The sequence below is a fragment of the Aedes aegypti genome, unplaced genomic scaffold (assembly GCF_002204515.2).
Source record: "Aedes aegypti strain LVP_AGWG unplaced genomic scaffold, AaegL5.0 Primary Assembly AGWG_AaegL5_hic_scaff_5_PBJ_arrow, whole genome shotgun sequence".
NCBI lineage: Eukaryota > Metazoa > Arthropoda > Insecta > Diptera > Culicidae > Aedes > Aedes aegypti.
The window spans coordinates 221286-237499 of NW_018736280.1; the positions used below are offsets into that span (position 1 = coordinate 221286).

General features: G+C 42.3%; 1 protein-coding gene across 6 annotated transcripts in view; it reads right to left on the bottom strand.

Annotated features, from left to right (window-relative positions):
- LOC5565467 (dipeptidyl aminopeptidase-like protein 6) overlaps positions 1–16214 on the bottom strand; it is a 546556-nt gene that overhangs the window by 194954 nt on the left and 335388 nt on the right. For 5 of the 6 annotated variants that reach the window (XM_021857015.1, XM_021857012.1, XM_021857013.1 and 2 more), the window contains 2 exons: positions 14790–15568; positions 14526–14717 (listed from right to left, as the gene is read on the bottom strand). In XM_021857015.1, coding sequence (XP_021712707.1) covers positions 14526–14717; positions 14790–15568 — 971 coding nt within the window. Of the gene's footprint in view, positions 1–14525; positions 14738–14789; positions 15569–16214 lie in introns of all 6 variants that reach the window. The other variant, XR_002503132.1, reaches the window with a different exon arrangement.

The window sequence follows — 16214 nt, forward strand, 5'->3', positions numbered from 1 at the left end:
TTTGTCCTCAACCTCTCGCTTCAGATAGCCCTGATCCATGGGCGTTCTTGCCGTCTTTGCATCACAAAGACCTACTTTGGCAACCAGTTTGTCGATGTAGTTAGCCAGGCTAACACTGTACCCGTCGCTCTCCTTCTTAACTTCCAGACCTAGGAAGTGTTTAACGTCACCTAGATCAACTATATCGAAATGCTGACCTAGCTGTTTCTGACGCGAGTCAACTCCTCTTCGCTCACAGATACGACGAGGAAATCATCCACGTACACGATCAGGTACACTCTCTTGCCGTTTCTGGTTGCCACAAATAGACACGGATCCGCAGAACTTGTTTGGAATCCAAGATTTGTCAGAACACCGGTTAACTTCTGGTTCCAACAATGGGCTGACTGCTTCAAGCCGTAAATACTTCTACGAAGTCGGCAAACGACCTCCTCCTTGCCGCAAACTTCGTATCCGGGTGGTTGGCGCATGTAAATCTCCTCATCTATGTCTCCATAGAGATTTATACATTTATTTATTTATTTATATATTTATTTATTTATTTATACACCAACAGACATTAAGCCCCAATGATGTTTTAAACAGCGGTGCGCACGTCGAAGTGCTTCAATATCATTCCCCTCTTCGCAGCCAGTTACAGCAGAACTCGTAGGGTGGTGTGTTTAGTCACAGGAGCGAACACCTCATCGTAATCAATGCCATAACATTGTGTAAACCCCTGGGCAACAATCCGCGCCTTGTAGCGGACTACTTCGTAGGACTCGTTCCGCTTTAGTTTGTAGACCCAACGGCTGCCTACAACTCTCTTACCTTTCGGTAAAGGTACCAACTCCCACGTCCCGTTCTGTTTGTGCGACTGGATTTCGCTATCCATCGCTGCCTTCCACAACACTCGGTCTGGACTGGACACTGCCTGCTTGAAAGTCACTGGTTCTTCAGCTTTCTGCTTCACGACGCCTACCACATAATCCGACAACCGGCTTGGTAGCACGCCTCGGGTGCGACGACCTTGTCGAGCCTCACTTCCCGCTTCTTCGCTATGTGCTTCGTCCACTTCACTATTTTCTTCTTCGTCTTCATCCTCCTCCTTCATTGCGAGGGGATCGTCTTCTGGATCGGGATCGTTCATGCTGTGGTAGTCTTCTTGCTCGCTTGTTTCACTCACTCATAGCTTCTTCTACAGCTGCCGGCTGCTTTGACAACACTACCGGAAGAGGCCACTCAAACTCACTATCCGGTGAATTCTCGACGGACGTCGACTCCAATTCCGTCTCACAAAACGATCCATCCTTCAGCTCCAAAAATCTTGCGTCACGGCTGATGGTGACCTTATCCGTCGATGTATCAACGAATCGGTACCCCTTGTGGACATCAGAGTACCCGATGAACCGCAAATTCCTCGCCTTTCTGTCAAACTTACCTCGTTTGACGTCGGGTATATGTAAGTAGGCGGGACAACCGTATACCTTCAAGTGACTCAGTACAGGTTGCCGCCCGTACCATCTCTCATATGGAGTTTTCTCCACGGACCGCGACGGAAGACGGTTCTGCAAATAAGCAGCCGTAACCACGGCCTCGCCCCAATATCGCTTGGGTGGACCAGCATCGAGGAGCATCGTCGTTGCCATCTCCTGCAGCGATCGATTTTTCCGTTCGGCTACACCGTTTTGTTGCGGTGAATACGCTGTTGTGAACTGCGCTTTGATGTCCTCCTTGGCAAAGAAGTCGCGCAACTCCTTGTTCGCGTACTCGCCTCCGCCATCCGAGCTGACAATACGCGACTTTCGGTTGAAAAGATTTTCCGCATACCGAACGTACTCCTTCACTTTCTCCGGCGCTTCTGACTTCTTTTCTAGCAGGTAAACGACGATGAAGCGGCTGAAGTCATCAATCATCGTCATCAAGAACCGCTTCCCGCCTGGCGTCGTTGTTCGCATCGGCCCACACAAGTCAGTGTGGATCAAATCCAGCACTTTCGTTGACTTCTTCTCAGCTGTCTTAGGAATCGGATTCCTCGCCAACTTCACCTCCAGACACGGTTCGCAGCATTTACGGATGCCACAGTCGCTCACATTCATGCCGATGCCCAACTTCTCCTTTCGAATTCGCCTAAAAACATCGGGGTGCCTATGCCCGAAACGTCGGTGCCACTGATGCTAACAATTAAGGGTGTGTGTCTTACCTTCCACTTTCTTCGACGATTCTGCTAGCTTCAGCCGGTATAATCAGCCAGAACGCTCTCCTACTACCGTCAATGAGCCGGTAGCGTCACGGATCTCACATCCATCGTCCTTGAAAACGGCCGTGAAACCATTCGCTGTCAATTTGTCCACCGAAATCAGTCCACTTGTCGAAGATGGAACGTAAAAAACGTCGACAAGCTTCACGTCAACTGCATCACCGTCGCTGTTCACACCGAGCACTGTACCTTCACCGTATCCGGCCGTTTTAGAAATTTTTCCATCGGCCAGGAACACATTTGGGCCATTCTTCTTTTTCAAAGTCGAGAAAAAGCTCTCATCACACGTCATGTGACAACTTGCCCCACTGTCTATGAACCACGACCCGCGTGGAACACTTCCGGCCATGAAACACACACCACTGCCAGTATTCTTCGCCTGCTTAGCACTTTGCTTCTCTTCGGGCCTCTTCCGTTCTTCGTCACCTTTCCTATGCCGCGCAAGTATCCGGCAATCTCGCTGAAAGTGACCCGGCTTTCCACAGTGGAAACACTTCCGGATCTGTACCGTACCACTTTGCTTCCCGTTCTTCGTTGAACTTTTCATCGCGCTTGCATCACTTCGCGAACCACCACTTTTCTCCTTTCTTCGCTCGAATTCGTCGAGCAACTTCGTCTTCACCAATTGCATGGTTAAGTCGGCATCCGGCCGACCCTCCAAGGTTGTCACTAGCCCGCCATAGGAGTCCGGCAAACTTCGAAGAATCATGGCAATCCGAAGTGACTCTTCCAAGTCTATACCGGTCGTCGACAACCGATCGTACAGTTCTTAAATTTCTAGGAGGTGTTTCTCCATATCACCACCCTCGCACAAGTTCAACGAACACAGTTTCTTCAGCAGAGACACTCGGGAAGTCATCGTCGACTTTTCGTGGTAAGCGCGCAATTGATCCCAAAATTCTTTCGCGGTTGTGGCACTTTTTACCAGGCTAAACTGACTATCTTTCACACACAAGCCGATAGTTTCACGGGCTTTTTGTTCGTATTTCGTCCACTGTGCAGTCACCGGCTCCGGCTTAACTTCGGTAATCACATACCATAGTTCTTCCCGCATCAACAACATTTCCATACGGAATTTCCAACTTTGCCAGTTGGTGTTGTTTAGCCACGTAAACGAAAGTTTGCCCAAATCAGCCATCTTCACACACAAGAGGCACACTCACGACGAGGGAAAAAACAAGCCGTTGCGCGGGATCACTTTTCTCACTATTTTAACCTTCCGGACTTCGCTCTAGGCCAATAACGTGTTGGCAAGCAGAGTTCTCACAGAGCACAAGCGGACACATACGTACTGCTCTTGGAAGGATGAAATAAAACGAAATAAACGCCGCGATACTTTTACACGCAGCGAACTGGACTATCGAATTTCATACATTTTGCCTTGGAACAATTATTGCAATACGAACGCTTTATGTATCGTTTAAGCATCACTCCACATCAAGCCGTCGATAGGCGCGTGGTGTACGCTCGGGCCTTTCGATCGCGAGGTTCTTGGTTCGATTCCAGGTTGCCGCGTTAACGTTTTTTGTTTTCAAATTCTGGTTCCATAAGGCAAATTTATGAATTTCAACCCGATTTCTTGTGGCGAATTTTTATCGATAGTCCATTTTCCTGAGTGTACGAGCAAGGACGAACTATATTTACATTCAATGGCGGTATCGAATTCACTAAAGGCTAAAAATAACTTTGTTGTTTTCGTCTTCTTTAAAAACATAAACATGAACAGTGCTGCCAGAAGGGCCAAAAAAAATTAGGGGTAAGAATGTCAAAACTAAAAGACGTAGTAAGGGGTGAGACATTGCCATATCCCATCAAATTCCAATCGCTTGTTTCCAAATCCACAGAAGACACAGGCCATCGTTTTCTGCAAGGGTGATCCTGTTCTGCCTATCACTGACATAGTGTTCTGCGGAGAGAAGATTGAGTTTTCGGACTACGTGGTGAATCTTGGATTGCGGATCGACAGATCTTTCAAATGAACCAATCAAGTGAATGATGTCACCAGCAAAGTGTTCAATACGTTACGCACCTTTAGAAGATTCTCCCCGGTGCTATCCGTTTCCACAAAAAAGAAGCTGGTGCAATCGGTGATCGTACCCTTCTTTACGTACGGCGATGTAGTATATTCACCAGGACATTCAGCTGCACTAAAAGATCAACTGCACCGTTGTTTCAAAGCAGCGGTGCATTTTGTATATAAAATGAGGCGCATTGATTCGACAGCCCATGTTGTAAACACGATTCTTGGACACGACCTCGCAACCAACTTCCACCACAGAATATGCTGTTTCATGCGGCAAGGATTCGACCAAACCCTACCCAGTTATTTGCAAAAACATCTCCAACGATGCCGCCAAGAAAGGACACGCGCATTCGTTATCCCTCAACACACCAGTTCGATGAGGAAAAGCGTACTCATTGCTGGAGTCATCAGTTGGAATCAACTACCATTGGTGAATCTTGGATTGCGGATCGACAGATCTTTCAAATGAACCAATCAAGTGAATTATGTCACCAGCAAAGTGTTCAATATGTTACGCACCTTTAGAAGATTCTCCCCGGTGCTATCCGTTTCCACAAAAAAGAAGCTGGTGCAATCGGTGATCGTACCCTTCTTTACGTACGGCGATGTAGTATATTCACCAGGACTATCAGCTGCACTAAAAGATCAACTGCACCGTTGTTTCAAAGCAGCGGTGCATTTTGTATATAACATGAGGCGCATTGATTCGACAGCCCATGTTGTAAACACGATTCTTGGACACGACCTCGCAACCAACTTCCACCACAGAATATGCTGTTTCATGCGGCAAGGATTCGACCAAACCCTACCCAGTTATTTGCAAAAACATCTCCAACGATGCCGCCAAGAAAGGACACGCGCATTCGTTATCCCTCAACACACCAGTTCGATGAGGAAAAGCGTACTCATTGCTGGAGTCATCAGTTGGAATCAACTACCATTAGGAACAAAACAACTAAACACATCATCAAAATTTAAAGCAGCACTAAGAAATAATGTAAACTAGCTTCAATAATTTTAAATCGTTCATTGTTTGTTTAATTAGTTTCCACATGTGCAACTTTTCTAATAAGTTTTTCATTTTTTTTTCCTTGACCTGACAAAAGGTTAATCCACCAGGTTTGCGTTTTATTAATAAAATACAAATACTCTCCCGGCCCGTTTTTTTTTTTCTTACAGTAACCTGAGAGTGACTCTCCCAGCCCGGGCACTGCCAGAAGACAGTTTTTTTTTCAACTTCAGTGAACCCTACCAGTCCTACTGGTTCTTTCTCATAAAACTCCGCATTTAAGCATCTTCTCGAAGTGAACTCTCCCAGTTCTGGCATTATTTTCGTTATTTTTTACGTAAGCTCACGTTTTTGGTTATTGTGGTTTCGTCGCCAGTTTGTAGAGTCGTATCCGGAGCGGAACAGCAGAAATACGGAGAAACAGAATCGGCCAACGATTTGATCAAATAATTGGAATCACAACTTTCGCTGCACTCAGTGGCGCGGGAAGTGGGTAGGACAGGTAGGACATGTACTACGCACGAAAAAACCTGGGTAAGACAGTCAAAGGATTGTCCTACCCACGATTCAACTAAAAAAAAAAACAGCAGTAAGATTGAAAACTAACTTATATATACATAAAAGTTTCTCATGGAAATTGTATTTAGTATACTTTCAGTCATTCCTTGCTGTGCGCTTGAACAAGCCAGTTCAGTTTTTGGCAGTCGGTAGTTTTTTTGGTTTTTTCTTCCACCGCCCGTGTGGTTTTTACCAGTGCAGTATTGTACCGTAGTGCTTTAAACCGCGCATCGTGAAGGAAGCGAACCAGATTGACAAGGGTCAACTGGTATCGTGCCACAATAAAACATTGTCACCTTCATCCCCCGGTGATTGGTTCCCCCGTATAAATCAGCAGTAAGAACGGCGATACGTTTTTTCTGCCTACCTACAGTATAGAAGACCAGCTGCTGTGCGGTTATCGAACGGGAACGGATAAGTATCTATTGTATACATCTATAGAATTGCTTTCGCATCTCCGAACAAATAGCGTTGAGTTCAAGGTTGTTTTTCGCTTCACTTCTGTATCTCTCCCGGTGCAAGTTTTGCCCGTACAGGGGAAGTGTGTACAAAATAGTTCACTGATAGGTTATTTTTTTTTCTGCATATATTTTTTTTTTGTTTTTTTTTTCTTATTTGGTTGCGGTTGATTTTTATCCCGCATGGACGAATCGGATGGAGGCGATACGCCTCCTAAAGATCTCGTTGCTCGAACGCGGTTTTATCAACCGTCTTCGGCTGGCCCTTGGGTTGTCTATTTCCGGCGCAAAAACAAGATTTTGAATGTGCTCTCGATTTCTAGAGAGCTGACGCGTAAATATCCTGAGACCGTTATTCACCAAGTGAAGCAATCCAAGCTGCGTGTAACTGCACCTAGTTACAAAGCAGCGAATGAGATTGCTCAGCATGAGGCTTTTACTGTGGAATATTATGTGTATATTTTGGCCAGAGAGGTTGAGGTGGAAGGGAAAATTATCGACGCGAGTCTGACCTGTGAAGACATTAAGACAGGCAAAGGCGTTTTTGAGAACCGGTCCATTCCTGATGTGGCTATACTGGATTGTAAACAATTACAATCAGCTTCCATGGAAGGAAATAAGAAAGTGTTTTCACCGTCAGCCTCGTTTCGAGTGACTTTCCCTGGTTCCGTCCTCCCAAAATTTGTTTGCATCGATAGTGTTTTTTACCCAGTGCGTCTTTACGTGCCGAAGGTTTTCAATTGTACCAACTGCAAGCAGCTTGGTCATAGTGCTAGCTTTTGTGACAACAAGCCCCGTTGTGGCAAATGCAACCAAGCTCACTTGGAAGATGATTGCGCACAGGAAGCTGAAAAATGCAGCTACTGTCGTGAGGATCTTCATGACTTGCAGAAATGCCCGGCATACAAAAGGCGCATTCGAAATGAGAGTCGCTCCATTGTGAAGCGCTCCAAGAAGACGTATGCGGAAATGGTGAAAGCTTTAAATCCGCCTGCAAAAGAGTCTTCATCAGCCATCCCAGTTGGTAACTCTTTTCAAGAGTTGTCTTCCGATGAAGCGAACGACGACGAAACCGATGGGGGAGATTCTTCGGAGGTACACGCACCCGGAAAAAGGAAGTCTCCATCTTCTCCGGGACTGCGCCGTAAGGTATTGAAATCTTCCCTTAGAAGTTTGCCTAATTCCAAAGGAGGTGGGGCAAATTTGAAAATCCCGAAGAAACAGGTCTCTGATGCTTCCGTTCCGTGTTGCAGCAAAGATCTGCCGCCCCCGCCTCCACAGATAAAATACACTTCGAAAAGAAGCTCTAGACAAGAAAGCAAAAGAAATGCTACTGAAGTCCCTCGCTCTTCCTCGAAAACCCCCCGGGCTAAGCGAGGACTGATAACTTTTACGGCCCTTGTGGATCGCATATGTAATGCTCTCGGAGTTTCAGACTCATTCAGAGGCATACTCGATCTTTTTCTCCCCGCAATAGAAGAATATCTCAGGGAATTGACTACCTCGTGGCCCCTCCTTGCTTCGATCATATCTTTCGATGGCTAATTCATCAAGTGTGGTACAAGATATGATCACTGTGCTACAGTGGAACTGTCATAGTCTAAAACCTAAATTAGCCACATTTAAATTTTTGCTTCACAATTCCGATTGTGATATATTTGCACTCTGTGAAACATGGCTTTCTTCTGAAGATGATCTTAACTTCTACGATTTTAACATTATACGCCAGGATCGGGATGATAATTACGGGGGTGTGCTTTTAGGGATCAAAAAGTGCCATTCATTCTACAGAATCCCCATCCCGACTCATTCAGGCATAGAAATCGCTGCTTGCCAAATAAACGTAAAGGGTAAAGATCTTTGCGTAGCTTCTGTTTATATTCCTCCAAGAGTTTCAATAAACCGCCGTCATCTTTGGAATGCAGTCTCCATGCTTTCATCTCCAGTTTTAATACTGGGTGATATGAACTCACATGGTACTGGATGGGGCGAATCTTATGACGATTATAGAGCGGCTATTTTCTATGACTTATGCGACGATTTCAACTTGAACATTTTGAACACAGGTGAAGTGACACGTATTTCATCCGACGGCAAAGAAAGCCGTCTTGACCTGTCTTTGGGATCAAGTTCACTATCATTCGATTGCATGTGGAAGGTGATCGATGACCCCCATGGTAGTGATCACTTGCCCATAATAACTTCTATCAGAAATAATTTTGAAAGGTCAGAACAGTCAATTCAGGTTCCTTTTGACCTCACTAGGAATATCGAATGGCAAAAATTAGCATCAGCGGTAACTTTTGGTATCGAATCATTCAACACTCTCCCACCGTTGGATGAGTATCGATTCCTAACAGAATTGATTTATAAAAGTGCATTAGAATCCCAAAAGCAACGAGTTCCAAGTGCATCCTTCAAAAGACGACCAGCCACACCTGGTTGGGATGATGAATGCACTCAGTTGTATCGAGAAAAATCTAATGCCTTTAAAGCTTTTCGTAGATATGGTACCTCAGAACTTTATTTAGAGTACTCGAAGCTCGAAAAAAGACTGAAGAATCTTATTAAAGCGAAGAAGCGTAGCTATTGGCGACGTTTCATCGATGGCCTCTCACGAGAAACTTCAATGACGACGCTTTGGAGAGTGGCTCGCAACATGCGAAACCGCTCATCCTCAAATGAGAGTGACGAATACTCCAATCGTTGGATATTCAACTTCGCAAAAAAGGTCTGTCCAGATTCAGTTCCAGCTCAACCGCCAATCTGGGAAACCCAGAGAGACGATGCGTTGGACAGACCATTCACTATGCTGGAATTTTCTATGGCTCTTCTTTCATCAAACAACTCCTCTCCGGGATGCGATATGATTAAGTTCAATATTCTTAAAAATCTCCCTGATATCGCTAAAAGACGGTTGCTTGACCTGTTCAACTCATTCATGGAGCACAACATTGTTCCACCTGAATGGAGACAGGTCAAAGTAATAGCTATTCAAAAGCCTGGGAAACCAGCGTCTGATCATAATTCGTACCGCCCGATCGCTATGTTATCATGTTTAAGGAAATTGTTAGAAAAAATGATCCTATCCCGACTCGATCACTGGGTCGAATCAAACAACATGCTTTCCAGTACACAATTTGGCTTTCGCAAGGGCAAAGGAACAAACGATTGTCTAGCGTTGCTTTCATCAGATATTCAACTAGCCTTTGCTGACAAGGAGCAATTGGCTTCGGTTTTCTTGGACATTAAGGGCGCTTTTGATTCAGTTTCCATAGAAATATTGTCAGAAAGCCTGCACAATAGTGGACTACCTGGAATGTTGAATAATTTCTTGTACAATTTGTTGTCAGAAAAACACATGAGCTTCACTCTCGGTCAACTGACAACTTTCAGAATTAGCTATATGGGTCTTCCCCAAGGCTCATGTCTAAGTCCCTTGCTTTATAATTTTTATGTTAAAGATATTGACAACTGTTTGGAAGAACCATGCACGCTTAGACAACTTGCAGATGATGCTGTGGTCTCTATGAAGGGGCCACGAGCAGAAATTCTGCAAAGACCATTGCAAAATTCCCTTGATAATCTATCTACTTGGGCTAGAAGCTTAGGGATCGAGTTTGCTCCGCAAAAAACTCAACTGGTTGTATTTTCTAGGAAGCGGAATCCTGCCCAACTAAAGCTTAAGCTTTTGGGAACAGACATCGACCAGTCTTTGACTTCAAAATACCTTGGGGTCTGGTTTGATTCAAAAGGCACTTGGCGAACTCATATTAGGCATTTAACGGAAAAATGCCAACAAAGGATCAATTTTCTACGAACAATTACCGGAACATGGTGGGGTGCTCACCCGGAAGACCTCATAAAACTCTATAAAACAACTATTTTATCTGTTCTAGAGTATGGCTCTTTCTGTTTTCTCTCAGCAGCAAACTGCCACCTGATTAAATTGGAACGAATTCAATATCGTTGTTTGCGTATCGCCTTAGGGTGTATGCACTCAACGCATAATGCGAGCCTAGAGGTTCTGGCAGGGGTTTAACCGCTACAGAACCGATTCTGGGAGCTCTCGCTAAGAATTGTGGAGTGAACAACACACTCGTTATCGAAAATTTCGAAGAATTGCTCAAACTGAATGCTCAGTCAAAATTCATGAGAGTTTATCTCTACTACATGTCATCTGACATTAGCCTTCCATGTTATAACCCCCCACGTGTACGCTTCACCAATGACAATTCCTCTGTTGAATATGATCTGTCCATGAAACAAGCTATTCATGGAATTCCAGATCAACTTCGGTGTATTACTATCCCACGTATTTTTAACGCAAAGTACCAGAATGTCGATTCCTACAGGAGATATTTCACTGACGGGTCCCGTATAAATGGATCCACTGGCTTCGGTGTCTTCAATGAAAACTCTTCCGCCTTCCGAAAACTTCAGGAACCTTGCACGGTTTATGTTGCTGAGCTGGCAGCAATCAACTTCGTTTTGGGGATGATCTCAAACATGCCCGCAGACCACTTCTTCATCTTCTCGGATAGCCTCAGTTCTATTGAGGCACTCCGATCGATGAAACCTGTAAAGCATGCATCTTACTTTCTTACAAAAATAAGAGAGCAGATGTGTGCACTGGTCGAAAGATCATATAAGATTACCTTTGTATGGGTCCCCTCACATTGCCTAATTTATGGTAATGAGAAGGCGGACTCTCTCGCAAAGGTGGGCGCTGAGGAAGGTGAGATTTATGATAGACGAATTTCACACGATGAATTTTTTCATTTAGTACGTCAAAGTTCTCTTCACGGTTGGCAAAGCGATTGGCTAAATGGCCAACTGGGACGGTGGTTACATTCCATAATTCCTAGAGTTTCCTTGCGAGCCTGGTGGAAAGGTTTGGACGTAAGTCGAGATTTCATTCGCGTGATGTCAAGACTTATGTCCAACCATTACTCGCTAGATGCACATCTACACAGGATTAACCTCGCGCTGAGCAATATTTGTAATAGGTGTGGTTCCGGTTATGACGACATCGATCACGTAGTTTGGCAGTGCCCGGATATGGACGCCTCCAGAGCGCAACTTTTGGATACCCTTGCGGCCCGAGGTAGACAACCCTATGTTCCAGTTAGAGATGTGTTGGGCACCCGCGATTTCATTTATATGGTCGCAATTTACGATTTCCTTCGCTTGTCTTGTATAAAAGTTTAATTCTCTTGTGTTCTCTTCTCCAGTTTTTTTTTTTCTCTTCTGTGTTGTCCCTTTTGTGTTGGATTGAGGATCCTGGCCATCCGGCAGACGAATACCGGCAAGAAATTGGTACCAACGCCATGACACGATAATAGAGCTACCACGCTATACCTCCCGGATGAGCTGCAGAGAACCCTAAACCCAATCCTTACCATGTCCTTCCCTTTCAAAATTGTGACCATTAACCTCGAGTTGCCACGAGTATTCTGGCTCCATCCCATACTAACTTTGGCAATGAAAAAGTAAACAAATTGTAAATAGTACAAAAATGAACTTCGGCTCCGTAAAGCGTTACACGCATTTGAGCCCCAAATAAACGAACTAGTGAAAAAAAAAGTATACTTTCAGGGTTTTCTACAGGGATCTCTCCAGAAATTCCTCTACCGATTCTCCCAGAAATTCTCCCAGCGATTTTTCAAAAAATGGTAAAAAGAATTTCTCTAGAATTTGATCAAGGAAATCCATTAGAACTCCATAGTAATTAGTAGAGATGGTCGGGTTTCACATTTATCAAACCCGAACCCGACCATCTCTAGTAATTAGCAATTTCCTCAGGTATTATTTTGATTTTTTTCCTAAACTGTTCTAGAATTTTCTCAAGATATTTTTACACTAATCCTTCAACCGAATTTACCAGTTGTTACTCTAGGAGATCTTCCAAAGATTTCTACAGAATTACTTTCTAGGAAATTCATGAAGATTTAGTCCAGAGTGTTTGAAAACAATAGCTCAAGGGTTCTTTTTTTCAAGAAACCCTGCAAGAATTCCTCCGCCTGTTCATGCAAATTCCTTCAAGAATTCATCCACATTTTCTCTCATAAATCGAAAAAATGCAATCCACAAAAATTTGTTTCAGTTTTCCCATCAGTTTATGCAACAGCAATTTTTCAAATTTTTCCTCCGATTATTTCTTCAAAAATTTCTATAGAGATTCCGTCCAATGTTTTTCGATTATCTCGGCAAATTATCAAGGAATCCTTCCTCAACTTCCTCAAGAGCTCAAAAGTTATTTCAAAGAACCTTGTTGATTAAGGGTGACTTTTAAACTTACCCCTGTTTTACCAGAGGTTAGCCTAGGATTTTCTTTTAAAATACCACACGGATTTATTTTCCAGAAGGACATTCCTCGAAGAATTCTTGAAAAAAAAAAAACTTTCAAGGGTTTAGCTAAGTATGCTGTTTTGCTCAAGAAAAGTAAAGAAATCCATTGACTGAATGGGTCAAGATTTTTTTCCAGAGAGGCCTATTTGAAATGAAATTTCTTCTGCGTACAGCGATCAAAGAAATGTGATTCTCTTGAACATATTTGGAAGCAAATCGAGATAAGCGGTTACTTTTCTTGTCATCAGATAAGCGATTACGTTTCTTGTCATCAACAAACCAGCCTTTACTTGAGAAAATCTCAAATAATTAGGGGAGGAATTTCTTTAGAAATCCTCGATGGAATCTCTGGACCAATTGCTGAAGGTATCTTTAGGGTAATCCCCAGGTGAAATCGTTTATAGATTATGGTGAAGTTATTGATTGAATCTCTTGGAGGAGTTAGGACTTTCTTGAAAAATATCTCAAAGAAATTTTGGAGGAATTCAGTTGATTTCTGAAATAATCTTCAAAGAATTTCCATTTGTGCGGTTCCCTTTGGGAGATCCATATTGAATTCTTGAGATATCCCAAATAAAATCCTTGAAGAAAATCCCTAGGAAAATTTGTGGAGAAATTCATTGCAAAATAATCACTAAATAAATTTCTTTAGAAATTTTCGGAGTAATATCTGAACATTTGGGCAAATACCTGAAAAATTTTTTGATGAAATTTCTAGTGAAAATCATGAGAAAACACATACAGTAATACTTGTCGTAATGTCACTAGGAATTCTTAAAAAAGTATTTAATATTAGACAAATGCCTGCTCTGATATTATGAAGAATCAAACTCATGTCTCCTGGCTCCTATTAGGTATTGTATCAAAAAGTATCCGGTCTTCTAAGAATTGTATTGCTTTTTTATTGAACGAAAAAATCACCTGATAATATTGTTAGAATGCTTGAAATCAGAACAATTTCCACTCAACTCAAAACCGACCAAAATGTCACTTACATCCTTTGCGAGTCCTTCAAATATAGAAACTTTATTTTCCAGTCCAGGGTTAAAATTTTTCTTTGCTCACTGTGCAAAAATATTTGCCAACACTTGTCCTACCTATGGTTGCGAACGTGGACGCGCCTCTGGCTGCACTCAAACACGTCTTTATTATTTACACAACGGTTTTTCTCGAATCCCTCATACACATTTAACAGCCTCTTCACATTGCCGGGAGCCGGGCCGGGTCGGGAGCGTAATTACACTGGAACAAAACATCTACCTATTCTTATGATTATATATAATCAAGTTCCTACACCACCATAATATTTTTCGAATCTCCTCAATTATTGATGATCATTGTTTATAACCAAATTCAAAATGTTCTCCGCGCTTCTCTAGTATAATCATATTTATTCTCTGATCAAAACCATTTTGGTGAAAATATTATAAATAACCACACAGCTAATATTTAGTGCGCATGATGCACACGGTGGAGATGCGCACTATAGCGAAGCGAGTTGCGACGCGGCAAACTTAGTCAAAACATCAAACGTCACACGTTGGTTAATCCGTTTTTTCAACGCAAAGCAGTGTATAACTTAATGAGTGTGGTGTGCTGGTTTAAATCAAGGAGTTTTATAATGCTTCGCTATGCCAGAGTGGATTTAAATAAGAGAGGCGTCAATGTCAAAATTGAAACAGCGGCAAACTATAATTTCCATATAGAAATCAGCGTTCCAATCGAGCAGAAGACCTGCCAAAACTGGAACATGACGTCACTCTTGTTTATTGGCACTCTAGCTATGTTGGCTGAATTCAAAAGCTTGCCTTCTACTGCCAGTAGCACTTGTGTTGAAAAGTTAAAAAAAAGCTACACAATTTTGCGCTAATATGTATGAATACTTACGTTAAGACAGATAGCTGATCTTCGACTTCAATACCAACTTTTCCTCGTATTTGCGTTTTTAGACTTTCTCCTTGAAATCCGGATCCTCTGGCATCGATTTGAGCAATAATGTAAGACTGAAAGCTGCATATATACCAATTCCAATCTATTTTATATCTGTCTGAAACCAATTGAGATTCTGGAGAAGCATCGCTAAAACAATGTTTGTTAGCCTGTTGGAATATTTTAAATATATATATATATATATATGTCATTCATACATACACATGCAATATAAGTGGGAGCTGTACATCATCATCTTCTTCGATGCCTGGTGGCAGGTACATTCTAACTTGAGCGTGGAAATCGTACCTTATTTGAACGCTGAAAGTCATGATTTGTGGCTTAGCAACCTCAAATAACAAACTTTTAAGATAGTCCCCGTTATCCAAAATGAAAATCATTTTTCCTGAAGTTGTGTTAACTATATATGACGCCGGTGAGTCTGGACCAATACATTCTTGAACGTAATAAGAATAATCTGAATTGAAGAATATTTTATTGAACATGCAATTTGAACTAAAAGCTTTATCAACTCTCATATAGCTCGTATTGTTAGATGATTTGTTTTGACCAACATTAATATCACATGAAATACAAAGAGATGTCACGCTTTTAGCTTTCATGCTAATGTGTTCGGTGTTCTGATTCAACGTCAAGTCAACCTTATATAAATGTCGTTGGCCTGGTTTGCGCTCTGGGGCGGCCATGTAGTAAACGCACTCATTAACCGTGTCATATCCTATGATTTCAGTCACTTCGAATGGACCGATAGTCAATATAATCGGTATTTTTGTGTCTAATGGAATAAGTGCGATATGTCTAAAATAGCTATATGGACCAACTCGTACACTCAAGCGTTTCAGCATGAAAATATCTTCCTGTTTTTCATGTGAAAGAGTTGCAAGCGTCGCATTAAACCCAAACTTTCTTTCTGTTTTTATGAAATAAGGGGCTTCAGCAATCAGAGCCCATCCATTTTCAGTTGCACGTTCACTAAAAATCTGTAGAATACACAAAGAAAAAAAATATAATTATTGAGTTAATCTTATATTTAGAATATGAAGAAGCAAGGGTCTATCAATCAATTATTGTGCTTTGCTTTGATAAATGGATTATTGGGAAAGTTGTGTATCGCACTTCGAAGGTCACCAAGCAGTGGTTCGAAATATGTTTCCATGCAAATGGATCCATACCCAAAGTTCTTCAAATGTACATTTACGCGACAAATTACACTGGTTTTTCTATCCAAATGCAGATTTGCACTTGACTGCATCATTGCCACAATTAATAAAAATCAAACAAGCCTATTTCAAGTGGCTGACATACTTTTACAAATGTTTTACAAGCAAGTTTTCGTGAAACAAATATTGTGCTTTGCTTTGATAAATGGATTATTGGGAAAACCATTGCTTGGTGATCTTCGAAGTGCGATACACAACTTTCCCAATAATCCATCTATCAAAGAAAACCACAATACTACAGTCAACTTTCGCTCGTTGCATAAAGCTGTAGCCCACCTAGTGAAAGACTTTCACTAATCGGGCTGAGTTTTGAGCTGTCAATTTCTCTAGAACAAAAGAAAATCAGAGGTACCAACATTGACAAAATTCGTTTTATTTCAGAAAGTGACACTTGTCTTCGTTTTAG